Source organism: Odontesthes bonariensis, chromosome 21, assembly GCF_027942865.1.
Source record: "Odontesthes bonariensis isolate fOdoBon6 chromosome 21, fOdoBon6.hap1, whole genome shotgun sequence".
NCBI lineage: Eukaryota > Metazoa > Chordata > Actinopteri > Atheriniformes > Atherinopsidae > Odontesthes > Odontesthes bonariensis.
The window spans coordinates 30,101,842-30,118,527 of record NC_134526.1 but is presented as its reverse complement, the minus strand read 5'-3'; the positions used below and the strand labels follow the sequence as shown (position 1 = coordinate 30,118,527).

General features: G+C 40.6%; 1 protein-coding gene across 2 annotated transcripts; it reads right to left on the bottom strand.

The window, feature by feature from the left end:
- Positions 1-674: 674 nt before the first annotated feature.
- glyr1 (glyoxylate reductase 1 homolog (Arabidopsis)) lies at positions 675-16,208 on the bottom strand. Of its 2 annotated transcripts, XM_075453311.1 has the most exons (16): positions 16,140-16,208; positions 14,996-15,032; positions 14,832-14,911; positions 14,600-14,738; positions 14,355-14,465; positions 12,244-12,327; positions 10,723-10,776; positions 9,649-9,699; positions 9,490-9,563; positions 9,266-9,365; positions 6,618-6,728; positions 6,273-6,374; positions 5,190-5,352; positions 3,930-4,109; positions 3,677-3,801; positions 675-3,462 (listed from the first exon to the last, which is right to left on the bottom strand). In XM_075453311.1, the coding sequence occupies exons 1-16, from the start codon at positions 16,175-16,177 to the stop codon at positions 3,388-3,390; spliced, it is 1,524 nt and encodes a 507-aa protein (XP_075309426.1). In that variant the 5' UTR covers positions 16,178-16,208; the 3' UTR covers positions 675-3,387. The 2 variants fall into 2 exon arrangements, with proteins under 2 accessions (XP_075309426.1, XP_075309427.1); XM_075453312.1 differs by lacking the exon at positions 12,244-12,327.
- Positions 16,209-16,686: the final 478 nt, after the last annotated feature.

The window sequence follows — 16,686 nt, the reverse complement described above, 5'->3', positions numbered from 1 at the left end:
ATTTCCTGTCATTCTGTCTGTTGTTAGTTTTGTACTTTTTTTTTTTACTCCGACTCCTGGACCTGTGTCAGGCAGTTCACGTTTACACCGTGAATATTTTATAGTAAATATCTAAACACGTTATTTACCGACATATGAATTCCTCAACTCCTTTGAGTGCAATCTGTAGAAAAGTACTCCTTGATATGACTTTGTAACATATACAACTCTTGGGGTACTATGTACTTTACATCACTAATCATCTTCCAGCTTGTTACTGGCTAGAAATAATATAATTTTGGTCTCTATTGACTTAGTGATCAGTATCAGACCAGCAGTTGATGACTGTGCACTAAAAGATGGATGTGTACACAGACTGTGTTTACACATAACCTTGTCATATGTTACACATGTAACATGTTTTGTCATGCTTTCAGAAGCTTTGAGAATCTTAAAATCTTAAGAAAACAAATCATGGGTTATCTTGAAGAATGCCAAAAGATATCCTACTCTAAATTTCCAGAGAGCTGTTGAATAAGCAACATGGCTACAGTATATGGTGGATCAAGACCTTGCTGATAGACTCCATGTTGGTTTCTTCTCTAATTTAATTCAATCCAAATGTTAGTATTAAGAATTAGCCGTCCAATCATTTTGGCCAGAAAACAAACGTAATAACTGGAAATCAATCAATGTCGTAATCAGGAGAGGATTTATTAAACAGCACAAAAGTCCTGGTATTTCTACATGTACAGTAAATCATAAATATCCCCAAAACCAAAGTTCCATTCTCTATTCACCGATGGGATCCAAACTGATTTTATGCTATAATAAGCCAGATTATATAAGCCACATATTTATAAACCATTTACACTTGAACTGAACAGTCTACAGTAAAAAGAAACAGCTGTTAGACAGTTATTCTGTAGAGTCAAACCAAAAGTAGTTTGCATTAATTCTGGTTACTATAGATACAAAAGGAACCCTAATAACTAGTTTAATGTGCTATTTACAATTGTCTTCTAAAAATGGGTCACCATCAAAGGTGTTTGGGAAAACTAAATGAAAAAAAACCTTAACAAAAAAAAAAAGATCTTTCAAAATGAAACATTGGATTCTTCATGTACAACTAAATCGTTTTATTCAACAGGAAACACATTTGTTTAGTTTCAACTGATAAAACTGTAAAAGAACAAATCCCCCTCAGGAAGAAATCTGGGGGTCTCCTGGTGGTCACCTTCCAGTCTTTATTTCCATTTCTTCATGTCATGAGTTCTAATTTAATAAACAAAGCCGTTTTTTTTTTTGCTGCATCATCGTAACATCAAATCTCACCCAAACGTTGACAGTGGGTTCCACAACTGTTGCGCACTTTACTCCATTTTCTATCTTGAATAAATGTTCAACAAAAACATCAAATTGCCATGTTAACGGACCCGTTTATTTCCATATACTTCCTAATGCCACATATGACAGCGTAGAGTGCCACATCTTTCATGCTGGGATTGTTCAAATCAGATCAAACTAAAATAGCAAAACTCCAAACTTAGTATGAAAGAACGCTGACTCAGAAGATGGAAGGTATGTTTAAGGATTGCATGTTTGTTGGTGCCTGTTGTCTGGTCTTTAACAGAGCTCCCCATAATAGTTTCACACTCTCTGGGACAAAACCTATTTAGTTTAAAGTACAAGAGTGCCATGTTCCGTCTGTATTCGATATTGTTTTCACCAGCATTTTGTATTGTGTTCAGGCTACCTAACGAAGTTCTGCAAGGGTACAAACTGTGGACTCTTCATAGAAGAATTACCCAATTTTGACGAGTGTAAAGAAAATTTCACCACACTTGCAGAGTATTTTGGAAATAAATCTGAAAGAGCAAGCATCAACAAACTGGAACATGCTTTTTCCTGCAGTAACTCACTCCTGCCTGCAGCGATTTCCCACACTGAGCGAAAAGGACAGTATCCGTCATAAAAGTTCAATTGGCAGCATAAGCATTTAACTTCCAATATACAATTAAAAACAAACGCTTTGCAAACAACATGGTTATTTTTTCATAAAATAATAAAAAGTAAGTGTTCACTGAAGCAGTGTAATGAAATTAACATTTTCTGGTGGAAAACTAATTTGTCAAGTCTGGAGTTTCTCATTGATGTCTCACATTTCTTTGGCATTTTTTTCTGACATTTTCTCTTAATCATAAGCCAACAAATAGTATGATCAATATGCTATGCGTTTATTTTAGCTGACAAAACTGCTTCCCTGATTTATCGGTCAGTTTTCAGGCTTCAGTCAAGTGTCGTTTACCAGGAACAAAGCTGGCTTGTAAAAAAAAATCTCCCATTATGCAGAGATTTCTCCAACTGTCACGTGACAACATACTGTGCCTGCATTCAATTTATGATATCTGGGTCAAAAATGGGTAAGGTAACTTGTTAAGATCTCATTTGCAACCATAACTAAGCAAATATGTAAATGTTTCTCAGTCTTACTGAGGTGACTGGTGACTGGGGGGGGGGACAAAAAAACAAAACAAAACAAAAAAAAAAAAAAAAAAAACAGTGATGTTGGGGATTATTAACATACAACTCAAAAAAATGAATTCATCTTGTTTCATAGTAGATTTAAGAAATACAGAGGACACGAGAACTCTTCCAAACAAAAGAACAAACTGTTTCAAACGTTGAAACTTCGACTGTTAATGAGCAATATTCAATCGCTGCAGTTTAAGGCCTCAGCACATCTGTTGCTCTGTCCACAGAGATCATCACCACCAATGTAAAAGCATAAACCATCTCTTTAAGCACAGGAAGAAGCCATGACCATTCTGCACCAAGAAGACCTTGATAGAAACATAAATAAATACTATTCTATTCTTGAAAGACTTGAGGGGTTACAATATTAAGGCAATGCAGTGGCATGTTCTTGGTGCTTTCTCTCATTAATTTCTGGACATTAAAAGAAAAGCAAAGATCACAATTAAATACACATGTGAAAAAAAAAAAAAAAAAAAAAAAACACTTTAGGCCTTCTGTATCCACAAAACATGCAGTTCCTCTGGCCTCTCAGTGGGGATGGAACCCCAAACCTTGCCAGAAACTCTGAGTTACCATTTTTTAAGCTGTCAGGAAGCAGAAAAACAGCCTCATTACAGCAAACTGCAGCAGAACAACCTCGTTGCGAGCATTCTTCAAACACATATCACCCTGCTGGTACAGTCAGTGCAATGCTCGCGGTTGCATCTTAAAAAAGGGACTACAATCCCAGGAGCTGAGGGGGCATGTAACATGGCTGGCATTGGGGGGGGAAATTAAATAAAGATTAAAATAAAAATAAAAACTCATTGGATGAATAGGAAGAAAAAGGTATTAAAGACTGTATGGTCCAGAGGATAGGTCACACCCCCTCTAGTGAATGTAGGCTCTGTAGACTGCAGAAATATCGTTGTCTGACTGGTCCAGTGCTTTAGCCCTCTTGTAAACCTGCACAGGAACAAAGGCGTTTATACATTTATTGAGGTTAAACTTTTAATTATTCTATGTTGGCATATTGAGCACAAAAAAATAAACAAAAACACACAATGACAAGGAAATGAAAGCTCTTGGCTGCAGTTTCTGAGCCTTCTGAGCCATCACTCCTAATGAATTCACTCCGACTTTGGCAGATACAAACACACAAATAACGACGCAGCTGTACCTCATTGGCAGCTGCAGCCATTGGGGTTGGATGGTTGGCCATGTCTCCCATGGAGATGGCTAGCCTCAGGTCCTTTTGAATGTGTTTCAAATAGTAGTCTGGTTTAAAGTTGCCCTGCAAAATATCTGAAAGTGGAAAAGAGCTTATCGTGAGCCTGAATTCAATGAAGGTTGAAAGCATACAAACAACACGGTAAATAAAACATGATGCATGTAAGGCTGTAAACAAGTGACTTCAGGATGGTCTGATTTACTTTGGCATTTCTGGTCCACAAAGGTGCTGGCCATCTGGCCCTGGCACAGGATGTCCAGGAAGGTCTGCTGTGATTGGCCAGTGGCCTGAGCCAGAGTAAGCCCCTCTGCAATGGTGGCCATGAAGCTGCCCTGAACCATGTTGAGGATCAGCATCATTCTTGCTGCATTGCCTGCTTCACCTTAAGAAACAAAGCCACTCATTTCAAGACACACGAAGGAAAAAAAAAAAAATACAAAAAATGTCTCCCATTGAAATTATCATCAGTGTATCCAGACCAGGATGGATACTCTTTGGCCAAGTACTCTTATTTTTTGTTCCACTAACAAGTATCTGGGACAACATAGTCAAAAATGTGTGCCCTGTGCCTTTATATCCACTTTCACACTGCTGAAACCAAAGCTTGTATTTTATCAATGGCACACAAGGAAGAAAATCTAAAATCACGTCAAATTGTCGGTACGGGAGTCTAGACATACGAGCAAAGTGATTAAGTAACTAGGGCTGGGCAACGATTAAAATTTTTAATCTAATTAATAACATGATTTCCCTGATTAATTGCGATTAATCGCATTTGTATGCAAAATCCAAAAATGAATTCAAAAGTAGTGTATAGCCTTTAGCATTTTCTTTTATTTTAAATGTGCTGCCATATGAATGAAAGTGCCATAACATTTGTAGTGCAAACACACTTTTAACATCAGCATCTTTCTGTAGTTTTTATGTAGAAGCCTCGCCCACTGTCTGTTTCCTTGAATGACTTGCTGCTATCAGTTGTGTGTTTTGCCTTTAAGTGATATTTTAGACTGGAACTACTACGCTGAGAAGACAATTCAACTTGGCAGTGTTTACAGATGACTTTGGTTCTGTCGACTCCGCCGTCTGGAAGAACTTTAACATGAAAATGGCCGAGTAAAAGTTCCGTACCCTTCTCCATGTTTGGTGGATCCGCCGATTACTTTCTTTTCCTGTTCCGCAGCAGACAGCAGCAGACTTTTACAAAAATAAAATAAATAATAAAACAGGGGTAAAACCTGCGCTAAGGCTCGATAAAATATTTATCAGCGTTAAATAATTACAATGTTAACGCGATAATAACGGGGTTAACTCGCCCAGCCCTAAAAGTAACTGAAATGCATTCTGTCCAGAGACTATTGTCAACCATCCTCTATGTTACCCATGTGTATAAGACCTGGTCTAATTGTTCAGATTCACATTCATTATCATGAGATTGGAGCACACATCCGTACAGCCTGCATACCGAGGAAGAACGACGTTTTGCCCATAGCCTGGAAGCAGCTGCTGCAGTCCTCGTAGACCGTTCTATCCCCAGCTGCCAGGATAACCAGCATCCCGTTGTTGGAGAGCTGCTGGCTTCCCGCCACTGGGGCCTCCAGGAAACGGCCGCCCCGCGACGTGATCACCTAACATTCAAAGACGGGGTTTAAAAAAACATGCCATCATCGTTTTTGGGCAATATGTTGGTGTTGATTCTCAGACATCCTGGTCACGATAATTCTTACTCTGATGAAAGATTAGCACATCTACCCAGTCCTTGACCTGTAAAGGTACTTAATGGGCTAGCGTGTTTGTGGCTTTCCTATCATTTACAAACATATGCACGTGCTACGTCACTCAGATTACTTGATTTTAGTTTGCCCAAGATCATGACTGGCACACAGAGGAGTGCTGTTGCAGCCCAGCAATTAGGAAAAAAATAGCCCCTGCAGCCCAGCATGCTTCAACACTTCAGCTAGTTCAATTCTTTTGTTTTTATCTCAACTTATCTTATTGCTTTTATTCATTCATTTTTGATCAATGGGCCACTGTTTTTCCAATTCAATTCAATTTTATTTATATAGCGCCAAATACAACAAATGTCATCTAAAGGCAATTAAATAGTATAGTCCAATTCAAGCCAATTGGAATTGAATTCATTGTAATCATAATCATTTTCAAAATAATCCAATTCATTCATATAGAGCCAATTCAAAAACAATTTCCTAGCTAAGGAAACTCAGTCTGTCTTCAGTCCAATCTCCCAATCTCTTTTTAACTGGGATTTATAAATAAATGTGACTTGACTTGAACATATCAGGGGCAATGTGAGGTTGAGTGTCAATAGACATATGGACACACTGGGGATTGAACTACTGACCCTCCATGTTGCCTTAATAATCTTGTTTTTTGTGAAGAAGCCCCAGAACCAAAAAGAGCAATTCCAGCTGCCTTCAATTCAAGCACTTCCATTTTTGGGCAGTTCCAAAGTTAACTTGCATCCCAAAATGTTTCTTAATGAGCACCGATGTAACAGATGTCAGAATTAAAGCATGACTTTGTATACCTGTGAGAGTTCTGTGATGGTCTCAGGATCTACAGTTGACATCTCTATATAGCATTTGCCAGGCCTGATTCCCTGCAGCACGCCACTGGGTCCCATAACCAACTGCAGAATGACAGACACAGAGACAGGAGCCTCCATCAGACATCGAGTCACAACTTTCTGTTTCTCGCATCATTAATGCCTTCTACATTCTCACAGCAGCTCTAGAAGTTGTCTGGCCAAGTAAGACTTGTGACTCTTGCAGAAAGTAGAGCAGGAGGCAAGTTTTAACCTGTCAGATAACTTGGTCTGTAAATCATACTTGAAAAACAGGAAGCTCTTTACAGTAGTTGAGATGCTACTCACATCCCTGGCAGCCTTGGGGTCAGACACGCAGGAGAAGGTGATGTCACACATGGAGGCCACCTCTGCGGGAGTCCGACCTAACCGGGCTCCTTCCTGGATGAACAGGTCGCACTGAAACACAGCAGGCAGGACTCATCACTTCTATGCCCACCAACACCTTTTCATATTGTTCAACGCTGTATACACTAAGGTTGTCCCAAAAAAAAAAAAAAAAACCCCGGCACTCAAACACAGTGACACAGCGCAGAGCTGCTGCCGTCATCAGCGTAAAACAAACTTCAAATTGTTTTTGTTGTCCTAAGGGCTTCATAATGTTGCATTTTGTCACCAGAGAGTCATTTACAGAGGGACCACGGCAACTTTAAAGTACGCCTCAAAGGTTTTTTTTGTTTTTTTTTTCCTTTTCTTTTTAAATTGTCATCATACGTACTAAACTCCGGGAGGTAGCAATCATTTCGGTTTATGTGTGCATGTGTGTGTGAGTGAGAGACCGGAGAGTTAATGCCAGTCTGTCTCACGAGTCTGACAACGAGAACAATTACAACTGCGTGGCTCGTCATCTCCCGTGTTCATCAGGTAACAGGCGTGCGGCCCTGTCAAACAAACACGCATATCAGAGCCTCTTGTGACACCAAAGTCCCGGGTTAATGCTGAAGATGAGCTCTGGAAAACGTAAGCAGACATCTCCTTCTGACATGAAACCGTCGTGCAGTTTACAAAGTGGAGATAAGACAGAAGGAGCGCCGTGTGCTTCCCGTCCCGCCGTCACTAAGGACCAACATTTGTGGGGATAACTAGTTTTTAAAGTACTGGTGAAAGTAACAGGATGAATAAATCGGTGACAATGTGATTGACAAGTTCATGCTTGCAGTCATGACAACTAAAAATTCCATTTCACTTGAGCATCAAAATTGAAAACTCCTCTTTTCAAGCAATAAAATGCAAAATTACAGAGAAAATGCTGATGTGCACTTCTACCAATAACCTATGCATACGCTGTGCAAGATCAAGAAGGGAATGATTGAAAGTATTCTCCGGCAAATGTGTAGACCGTTTGCTGCTGGGTGACATTTGAGTTTCAATTAAAAGCAAATGAAGGATGGTAATATTTATCCCAGTGATGCAGAATCAGTACAAATACAATTTGTGTTTAACCGTGCCGGCTCTTCTATACACCAACACATCATTTCAGCTCCAACTTGGTAACTTTGGTAATTCTTACATGGCAAACAGAGGACCACGTCAGTCAGTGTGGTTACATGCACAGTTGAGTCCAGCTAAAGCAACCAAAGGGCATGTCATGAGACCACCACCCATGTTCCAGTGTACATGCACGGGAGTGGAGTCACACCGTCAGCTCAAAGATGCCGTATTCAGGACATTCTGCTGCTTCTTTCTGTGGAACATCATCGCACAGCAACGCTGACTTATATAAGTTACTGGAACGGTGATTTTGTCCGACGACGCGGTTTTATAAACTCTTTTATTAGAGTTTGAAATGCTTTCGGTGACTTTTAGTTTTATTGGGCTGATTCTCAGCCAGTTTCTCATACATTTAGCTGTCTGACAAAAGGAACAAAAGTACCGGGAATAAGGTTCCCTTTGTCAGGAATTTGGCTGCATCAACATACACTCACGTCTTACTATTTTCACCAAGGATGGAAAGAAATGATGCAACTTCAGAGAATATGTGGAACACCTAAGCCCATTTGAGTTTGCTTTCATGTTTATTTAGGTGCGTTGGCGCCTTTGTTTTGATCGCTTGATTTTGTACAATTTAAGTTGGATTAACATTTTTACATGGTTTAAGAGTCTGGTTTTGGACAAACATGACTCGTTTTCTCTTTTGTCATGTTAAGATGCTCAGTGTTCACACACACACACACACACACACACACACACACACACACACACACACACACACACACACACACACACAGAGAATCAGCTCAGCGCCGCCAGCATACAGCTGCGCTCCGTGATGCCGGCTCTCATTCACACACAGACCGCCGCTGTTTCCGTCCCTCTTGCTGCTTCGGAGGCATATCAACAGCAGACCACCCTCAACCCCCTTTTGCATTTTTGACGGCTATTTGGACATATTTTTAAGCAAAGTTAATTGAGAACGTTCTTTAAAAACGTTAACAGAAACTGATGAAGGCCTGCTAACAACATTCACTCTCAGCTTCAGGCAACAACTGGTTACAGCAGACAGGAGTATCCTCCAGCACCAATCTACCACCAGCTGATGTGAAAGATTAAAGCATCATTTAGCCGTTCCAGCCACTACAGCTCCTCAGGCCCACAGCAGCACATCCATCTAGTCTTGACTGGTTGTCGGGTAATAATTTAAATTCATTTAAATGATTTTATTTGTTTCTCTTTATATTATTTTATGTATTTTTAATGCTTCTTACACTCCCTGCTGCAATGCTTTTATTTTATGTAAAGCACTTTGAATTGTTTGTACATGAAATGTGCTATATAAATTAATTTGATTTGATGATTTGAATAAGGAGAACACACTGACATACTGGGAAATATGAGGTCATAAAACAGCTCGTTTTCATTTGCTATGTAACACGTCATGTTAATAAGCATCAGGAATTACTTTAAAGTGTGACAGTGATTGTGCTGCATTACAGTACCTTGTCTGCTGTGCGATTCCACACCGTGACAACATGACCCATTTTCAACAGGTTGGAAACTATGCCACTACCCATGAGTCCCAGACCAAGGAAGCCTATCCTGCAGGACAAAATCCAACAAGAGAAAACCCGTCGCTGTCACACATGTTCACTTTGCCAATTCTCTGAAAGAAAAAAAAAAGGAACTCTGTGGTGTTCAGTAATGCAGCGAGGCTGCAGGATACCTTTTATCTGTTGGTGTGATGCTGCCGTTAATGGCCGTGCTGTCTGCTGCTTGGATGGATGTCGAACCTGTGACCTGCACAATCAAAAGCAGCCGTCAATATCACACTCGGGGAAAGAGAAATGTCGTCACCGGTCCAGAAATCCAAAAGTCCATTTACCTCTTCAACGATTTTCAGACGCTTGCTAATGGGCTCCATTGATGAGGCTGGCTGTGGACACAGAAAACAGACATTTAATGCCAAAAGCCAACCAGCTGTGCAGTTACAAAATAGATTTCATGACTCAATCAGAAGTTTCATCCTCCTTTTTCTTTCACATATCATGTATGTCCTTTGTTCCCACAGCCATAAGGCTTTTTAACAGGGACTGCTGAGTTCTTCTCAAATTGATTGGTTGATTTAGTCATTTATTAGTAGTAGTATTTGTATTAGTGTTGTTATTATCGTTGTTGTCAATATACAATCATTGTAAATATCTATTTTTTTTTAGCTACTTGACTAACTATAACTTCCTCCATTGGGGGATGAATCTTAATGACATATCCATAAGGAAATCTGCTTTTAACATTCAAACTAAATCATTCCCATCTGGGCTTGATCCTTAATTCAGTGCAACGTTAAGCCCAATAAATTAACTTAACATTTATTAAGTTCTGGCTTACAACTATAACCAGGTGATTTTAGAGGAATGCTCCCATTTATTGCCATATAGCTTAATACCATACTACGGGTTTGCTAGTTTGATATGAATGCAGAACGGCATGCTGTTATCAGTAAACTGCAACTTCTAGAAGGACTTCCAGAGTTTGTGTGATGGTGTGAGTGGCTTCTTATAAATGGATGAGAAAAACAAAATGCCGGGGCTGGGTTTTTCTGAGTTTGAGCCGGTGGTGACTTCAGACTTCATACTCCATACACTCAGGCACAGAAAAAAAAGATTTTTCCATGATGCGCCCCTGTGAAACGTGATTAAAAGTGCAGCCCTAATCCGACATGAAACAGCCGTTTCCAAAAGGGAAATAATTTGGTGCAATGATTGCCACCGGAGCACCAACAATAGGTCATTTAGCACCGTGTCATTGTCAAGGTCTGCTATTCAAGATGTTCAGTTAGAATGGAGGAAATGTTACAAAGCTACACAAGACATGCACTGAGCTGACAAATGTCTGATGTAAATGAAGAGGAAAATAAATGAGTAATGCACTCCAGATGGAGCAGCTTGCGCCCCCCTACCTTCTCTGATTGGCTGAGCAGGAAGTGATGAAAATGAGGGTCATCCTTGACAGGCTGCAACACAGGAAGAGCTCAGTGGGAAGGTGCTCAAATGAATGCTCGCCTGAGAGAGAGCACTGTGCAAAAACCCTTCCATTTACAGATCACATCACAGTTCTTTCAGAAACGGCCATTATCGTCTCCAATTCACACAACTCACTCTCCAAACTTTAAAAATCATAACCAACAAATATTTTAATGGTAAAATAAATAAATATTAGCTGCAAAAGCCCAGTTTCCCAATGCTAATGAGGGTGCAATCAATGGAAATATCTCTCCCATTAACCCCCCCCTCCCTCCCCAACCAGTCAGTTAGTCAACTTTAAATCTATTAGATAAACTTTTCTTCCATGCTTCAGGGTAAATAGGCTGTGCATCCAAGCATCATCGCATAACATCAGCATCTCATATGAAAAACATTTGCCCCTGTATTACCAAGAGTTAATTGTAGCGTCACATGTCAGCAAAAGATCTTTCCTCACGTTCTACTTCACCGGGTAGGTGTTCGAGCTCCTTGGGAGCTGCGGTTGCTCGCAACAAGAAGCAACACATTATTTTATTGGCGTTTTAAAAATTGGACATGAAAGCAGTTTACTGCGGGCTACCGCCTCCACAATTTGTAAGGTAAAAATGAAAAGTCCTTCAGTAGCCACGCCATACTTTCTGCGCATATTTCCCACCAAGTACAAACTGTTCAATTCTCTCTTAAAATGTATGTTTGCTTGGTGTGTGTGTGCAGGGTTTTCATAGCTCCATTTTAGGCAGGAGATTAGATTTGTAAAGCGGTAAAAATATTAGCAGAAAAACAACAATCTTTTGCCAAGCATGCTGCACTCCACAAAGAGGAAATGGTTGTCTGTGCTCAGACTGACAGCTGAAAGGAGGAAACGGGCCGATTCTGTTCACATTTCTACAGACCATAACTGACAATCAAGGGGGGCAGCAGCAGGCAGGGACTGATTGCAACATCTACTTCTACTGGAGATTTAAACATTCTGGACTCTGGAATAGTTGCAAAGGAACCTCAGTGGTCAACAATTGAAATGGTAGTAAAATGTTTCCACTGACAAAACAAACAGATAGCGTCTCAATTTCTACTTTAGGGGTTCCAGCAATTCATTACACACACATATACACCTGGTGGTCAAATTTAATTCAGAGTGGTCATCAACCCTGGCCATGAGGAGCAAGTTGGTTTGCGTTACCTCCACATGCTCAAGGAAGAAAGACCGACCTGGAAATTGTGATTCTGGGTCAAATGAACCAAGCCTCGGTTTATTTTTGAACCTCTTCCACAGAGTTGCTGACCATCTCGAGAGCACACACCCAACAAACAGCTTCAGCAGTCAAAAGTGAGAACCAAACAGGTCAGAAGGGAAAGGTCTGCAGTTACTGGTGATTCAAAGCAACAGCTGAAGGTCAGGTAGAAGAAGAGCAAGGCAAAGCAGGCTAGGTGGGAGGGGGGGGTGGGGGTTCACCTACACTGCTTTCCCATTTGAATCCTGAGCCTGGTCCAGCCCCCAGCCTCTCAATAGCGGATGGCTCGGGGTCAGAGTCAGTTAAGTCCTTAAGGAGGAGAGAGACACACATTCACCTTTAAAACAAAAAGGGTGAATTTGTAAAAGGTCCATGTCAACTGTAAGGGGGGGGGCATGTCTCTGTCACATACAGAACTCCATCAGCTTTAATGGAGATGGGGTGATGGCACAACTATCCAAAAGCAAATCTGAGCTGAAAAGATATATAGATCTAAAAGTTGGTTATGACTCTTCGATATGTAAGAAACCTGGTAATGTTATACCGTGAGCTAAACAGCCTCTGCTGCTTTTACATTTGGGTTTCAATGTGTGAAAACAGAACACCTCAGTTTATCATGTGAAGGTTATGGCGGAGCTGAATGATTGAGTTATACAAGCCCACTACAGTGAAGACCTATACCCATGACAAACTGTAGGGAACTCATTGTAAAAAGCCAGCTATGTAAATGTAAATGTCAGCGCTTTGAGACAGCCCCAACTCAAGGCTTATATACTAGGGCTGGACAACGATTAAAATGTTTAATCTAATTAATCACATGATTTCCCCGATTAATCACGATTAATCGTATTTGTACCCAAAAAGCTTTTAGCATTTAGTTTTATTTTAAATGTGCTGCCATATGAATGAAAGTGCCATAACATTTGTTGTGCAAACACACTTTTAACATCAGCATCTTTCTGTAGTTTTTATGTAGAAGCCTCGCTCCACTGTCTGTTTCCTTGAATGACTTGCTGCTATCAGTTGTGTGTTTTGCCTTTAAGTGATATTTTAGACTGGAACTACTACGCTGAGAAGACAATTCAACTTGGCAGTGTTTACAGATGACTTTGGTTCTGTTGACTCCGCCGTCTGGAAGAACTTTAAAATGAAAATGGCGAGTAAAAGTTCCATACCCTTCTCCATGTTTGGTGGATCCGCCGATTACTTTCTTTTCCTGTTCCACAGCAGACGGCAGACTTTTTTCAATAATAAAATAAATAATAAAACCTGCGCTAAAGCGCAATAAAATTTTTGTCGACGTTAAATAATTACTGAGTTAACGCGATAATAACGAGTTAACTCGCCCAGCCCTATTAGAAATGCTTGTTGTGATTCTTTTTTGGGGGCGTTTTCGGTCTTATCTTCACATGATTGTCAGCCGTCATGCTGCCCCTGGTTCTCTCTGAGGAGACCGTTGATGGGCTGACCCTTCATATGAAGCAAGACTGTGTTCTCATTACAATAATGAATCAGCATAAGATCAACAGCCTCTGCGCCTGCAGTGGACACAGGCAGCATGAGGTTCAGGATCGGACATTTTCTTCTTAACAAGTTGCTAAAAAGGGCTGATAAGGTACTAAATGCTGCACGAAAAATGCTCGGGTGGCTACAGTGCAACGCAGCAAGCTTTCCTGTAGCGCATCATCATCTATCGTTGTATAATGTGTCAGAGGGGCCGATGTGTGTGGAGAGAGGAGCTAAATAGATGAGCTGCACACAGCTCTACAGTAAAAAAAGTGAATGCGCTGTCAACAACATCAGTGGCAAGTCCAAGCTCGCATTAAATTACAGGGCAAAATAATACATGTAGAAATCAAACTTTCTCCAATTCTTTAGTAGCAATCCTTATTGGGATCTGATGTCACATCTGCTGGACCAATGACCAGCACCAGCCCTTTAACCACCTCCTGATATGAGGAAGTGCGCTATGTGAGGAGGGTGTGGGTTAATGCTTGGTAGTATAATAGTACCGATCCTGTCAGAATCGTCATTCACTTTTTAGCATTAGACTCTGCAAAGACGACATGTGCATGTTTGTGTTGACATGGGGCCATAAACATGAATTTAACAAGGCTACAGATTTGACAGGATGACTTTAGTCACTCATCTGCATGGTTTAAGGAAGTTTGTCTTAACCCTGGATTATTCTGAAGAGATAGTGGGACAGAGAAAAAAATCATCCTGAAAAAAATAAAGCTGGCACTTATAATACATAATTTGAATTTTTTTTCGTTTAAGTAAAAATCTGTTTTCTTCACTAGACAAAGTTTCTAACTTCTCAGGGTCCAACTGACCTTCTCGGAGGGGTCCTTCAGGGCACTGAGATCCTCGTCATCCTCCTCCAGTATTTTCAGTGGCTTGTTGGGTGTCTTCTTTCCTTTCGAGTCTCCTTTTCCGTCCGAGTTCTGTCAAAAACACCATTTTATTTTAAGTTTCCATCCTAGTATGTCAAGAGTTCTCCCTCTGTTTTCGGGCGAGGTCTCTCGCCAATTCTGTTTTACAACAGTCTGGATTAAGAGTTCAATGACAACCTCATTACCTGTTCTCTCCCCTTCGCTTTCTTTAGGAAGTCTTCCACTGCGTCGACCGCCTGCTGGAAGCGCTTTCCTTTATTAATCTTGATCATTTCTTCTTTGTGGGCATGGTAAGGCTTCAGTTGTTCTACTTTGATCCAGGCACTGTTGAGGTAAACAGAAGCACAGCATCTGTACATTTTGTAGGGAGCGCAATGCAAGGTCAGCCAGAGCAGGTACATTAGGATCCGTACTTACTGGTCTTCAGTTCCAAAGAATTTCACAAAGTGACATTTTTTGCCCCTGGGCTTTTTCAGGTCCTTGGGAGGGCTCACTACCTGAAATGTGCAGAAAATGTTGCTGCAACATTAAGATCATAATTTCTTGCTCCACCAAGTCAGTGCCAAGTCATCGCTTCTTACCTTTCCTGGCCATGGTGGGTAACGACCAAGCTTTCCCCTGGATAAAAAGAAAAAAATAATAATCTTTTACAGATCTTTGTACAAGCATTCTGTGTGGAACAGAGAAGCATTTCAACATGCTGATGGTGGTTTAAGACACTTCACACCACTGTATTTCAACACTTCTCTGCTGGCTACTAACACATTTTATTTCCACAGCATTGAGAAACAATCATTTGCAAAAAAAAAAATAAAAAAAACTACTAGGAAACAGACTAATTCTATAATAAGACTGTGTCTGATCAAATAAAGACTTTTCTCTTTGGGGTTATTTATAGTTGTGCTGTTGCTGCTTGAATTTAGACCATAATCGGCTTTCAACAACTTTGGACTCTTATGCAGTTCGCCTTTCTGAAACGTTGCTCAAACAGGTCAAGTGTATTCAGCTGCTGGAATACACAGGAACGGACAAGGTGGCATAAAAGTTGAGAGTTTTGACACAATGAAAGTCAGTGTTGGCTAATCTAACAAAGCTTCAGGTTAACTTTGTCCGAGTGTTCGTAAGGATTAGCAGGTGGTGATTTACAATCCATGTTGACAAGTTTGTAGTTATTCTCCGTGTCTCTCTCAGTTTACAGTAATGTGGTTGAAAGTTGCAAAAAATGAAAACTGACAGACGACTTGATGCCTGCAGAGAAAGAGGCGCTACAATCAACACGGAAGCCGAGCAGATGCAAAGCCTGGAGCTAACGATATCCATCCGCTTAAGCTACGATGCTAGCACGGCTATCACAGAGCACAACATTTCAATAGTATGACAACGTAGAATTATCTAACGTAGCTTTACAAAAAAACGCAGAGCTGCGAAAATGTAAGCGATAAAAGACAACTTTGCGTCTAAAAAAAGTCAAAATAGATTAGGTTTTAAATGTGTTAAAGTGGCTTGTTCACTGACTGTCAGCTAACGACGACTGCTGGCTGAGTCAGCCTGGTTAGCAATTTGTTTGGGTTGGCAATCAAGTGTTGTACAACGCAACTTCTCAGATGAACTGCGTCTGATTCACACGTACAACAAACATCATGTTTGAAACGAACTGGCACAACTCCACTTAATGCATTTCAAGCTGAAACAGAAGCGGTTAGCTGTGTTTAAAGGTCATCTCACCACACTAGGTCCCCGATCCTCAGATGCACCGCCGCCATCTTTCAACTTAAATAAAACGTCGCACTGAATGAGAGGAAAAGACAACACACACCCACTCATCACATGGGAGGACAAACCCTTCCTCTCTATGTAACATCCTGTGTTGCTGAAAGCTCGTTGGAAGCAGTCAGTCCACACCGACATTTAAAGACTATGTCCACTCAGAGAAGAACATGAACACGGTGAAAAGATGTTGTACGGCGTTAAGTCTGCGTGCCTGTGTCTCTGTTTTAAGTCATTTCTCGGAATATTTTACGAAATTTAGTTTGAATTCAAATCGAATCAGTAGCCCTGAAAATAGTCCCTTCTTTTAAAGGGACTTAGTGCCACCTAATGACGGGAGTCCTGAAATAAGATCTACAGAAATACGGGGGCCCCACTTTTTGTACATTTAAATCTTAAAATAACTTCAGTTCATTTATCTCCCTCACCAATCTACCGACAATTTTTCACAAGGAGAAGGCAACTAGAGAAGATGTTTTTTGCAAATGAGAAATGCCATTCACAA

What these genes read in the sequence shown, in the direction of transcription:
- glyr1 (XM_075453311.1), bottom strand. Translation starts at nt 16,177, where the DNA reads ATGGCGGCGGTGCATCTGAGGATCGGGGACCTAGTGTG. An exon ending in AGGATCGGGGACCTAGTGTG is followed by an intron (nt 15,033 to 16,139) that starts GTGAGATGACCT and finishes CTTTTTATCCAG; the next exon opens with GGGAAAGCTTGGTCGTTACC. An exon ending in ACCCACCATGGCCAGGAAAG is followed by an intron (nt 14,912 to 14,995) that starts GTAAGAAGCGAT and finishes TGCACATTTCAG; the next exon opens with GTAGTGAGCCCTCCCAAGGA.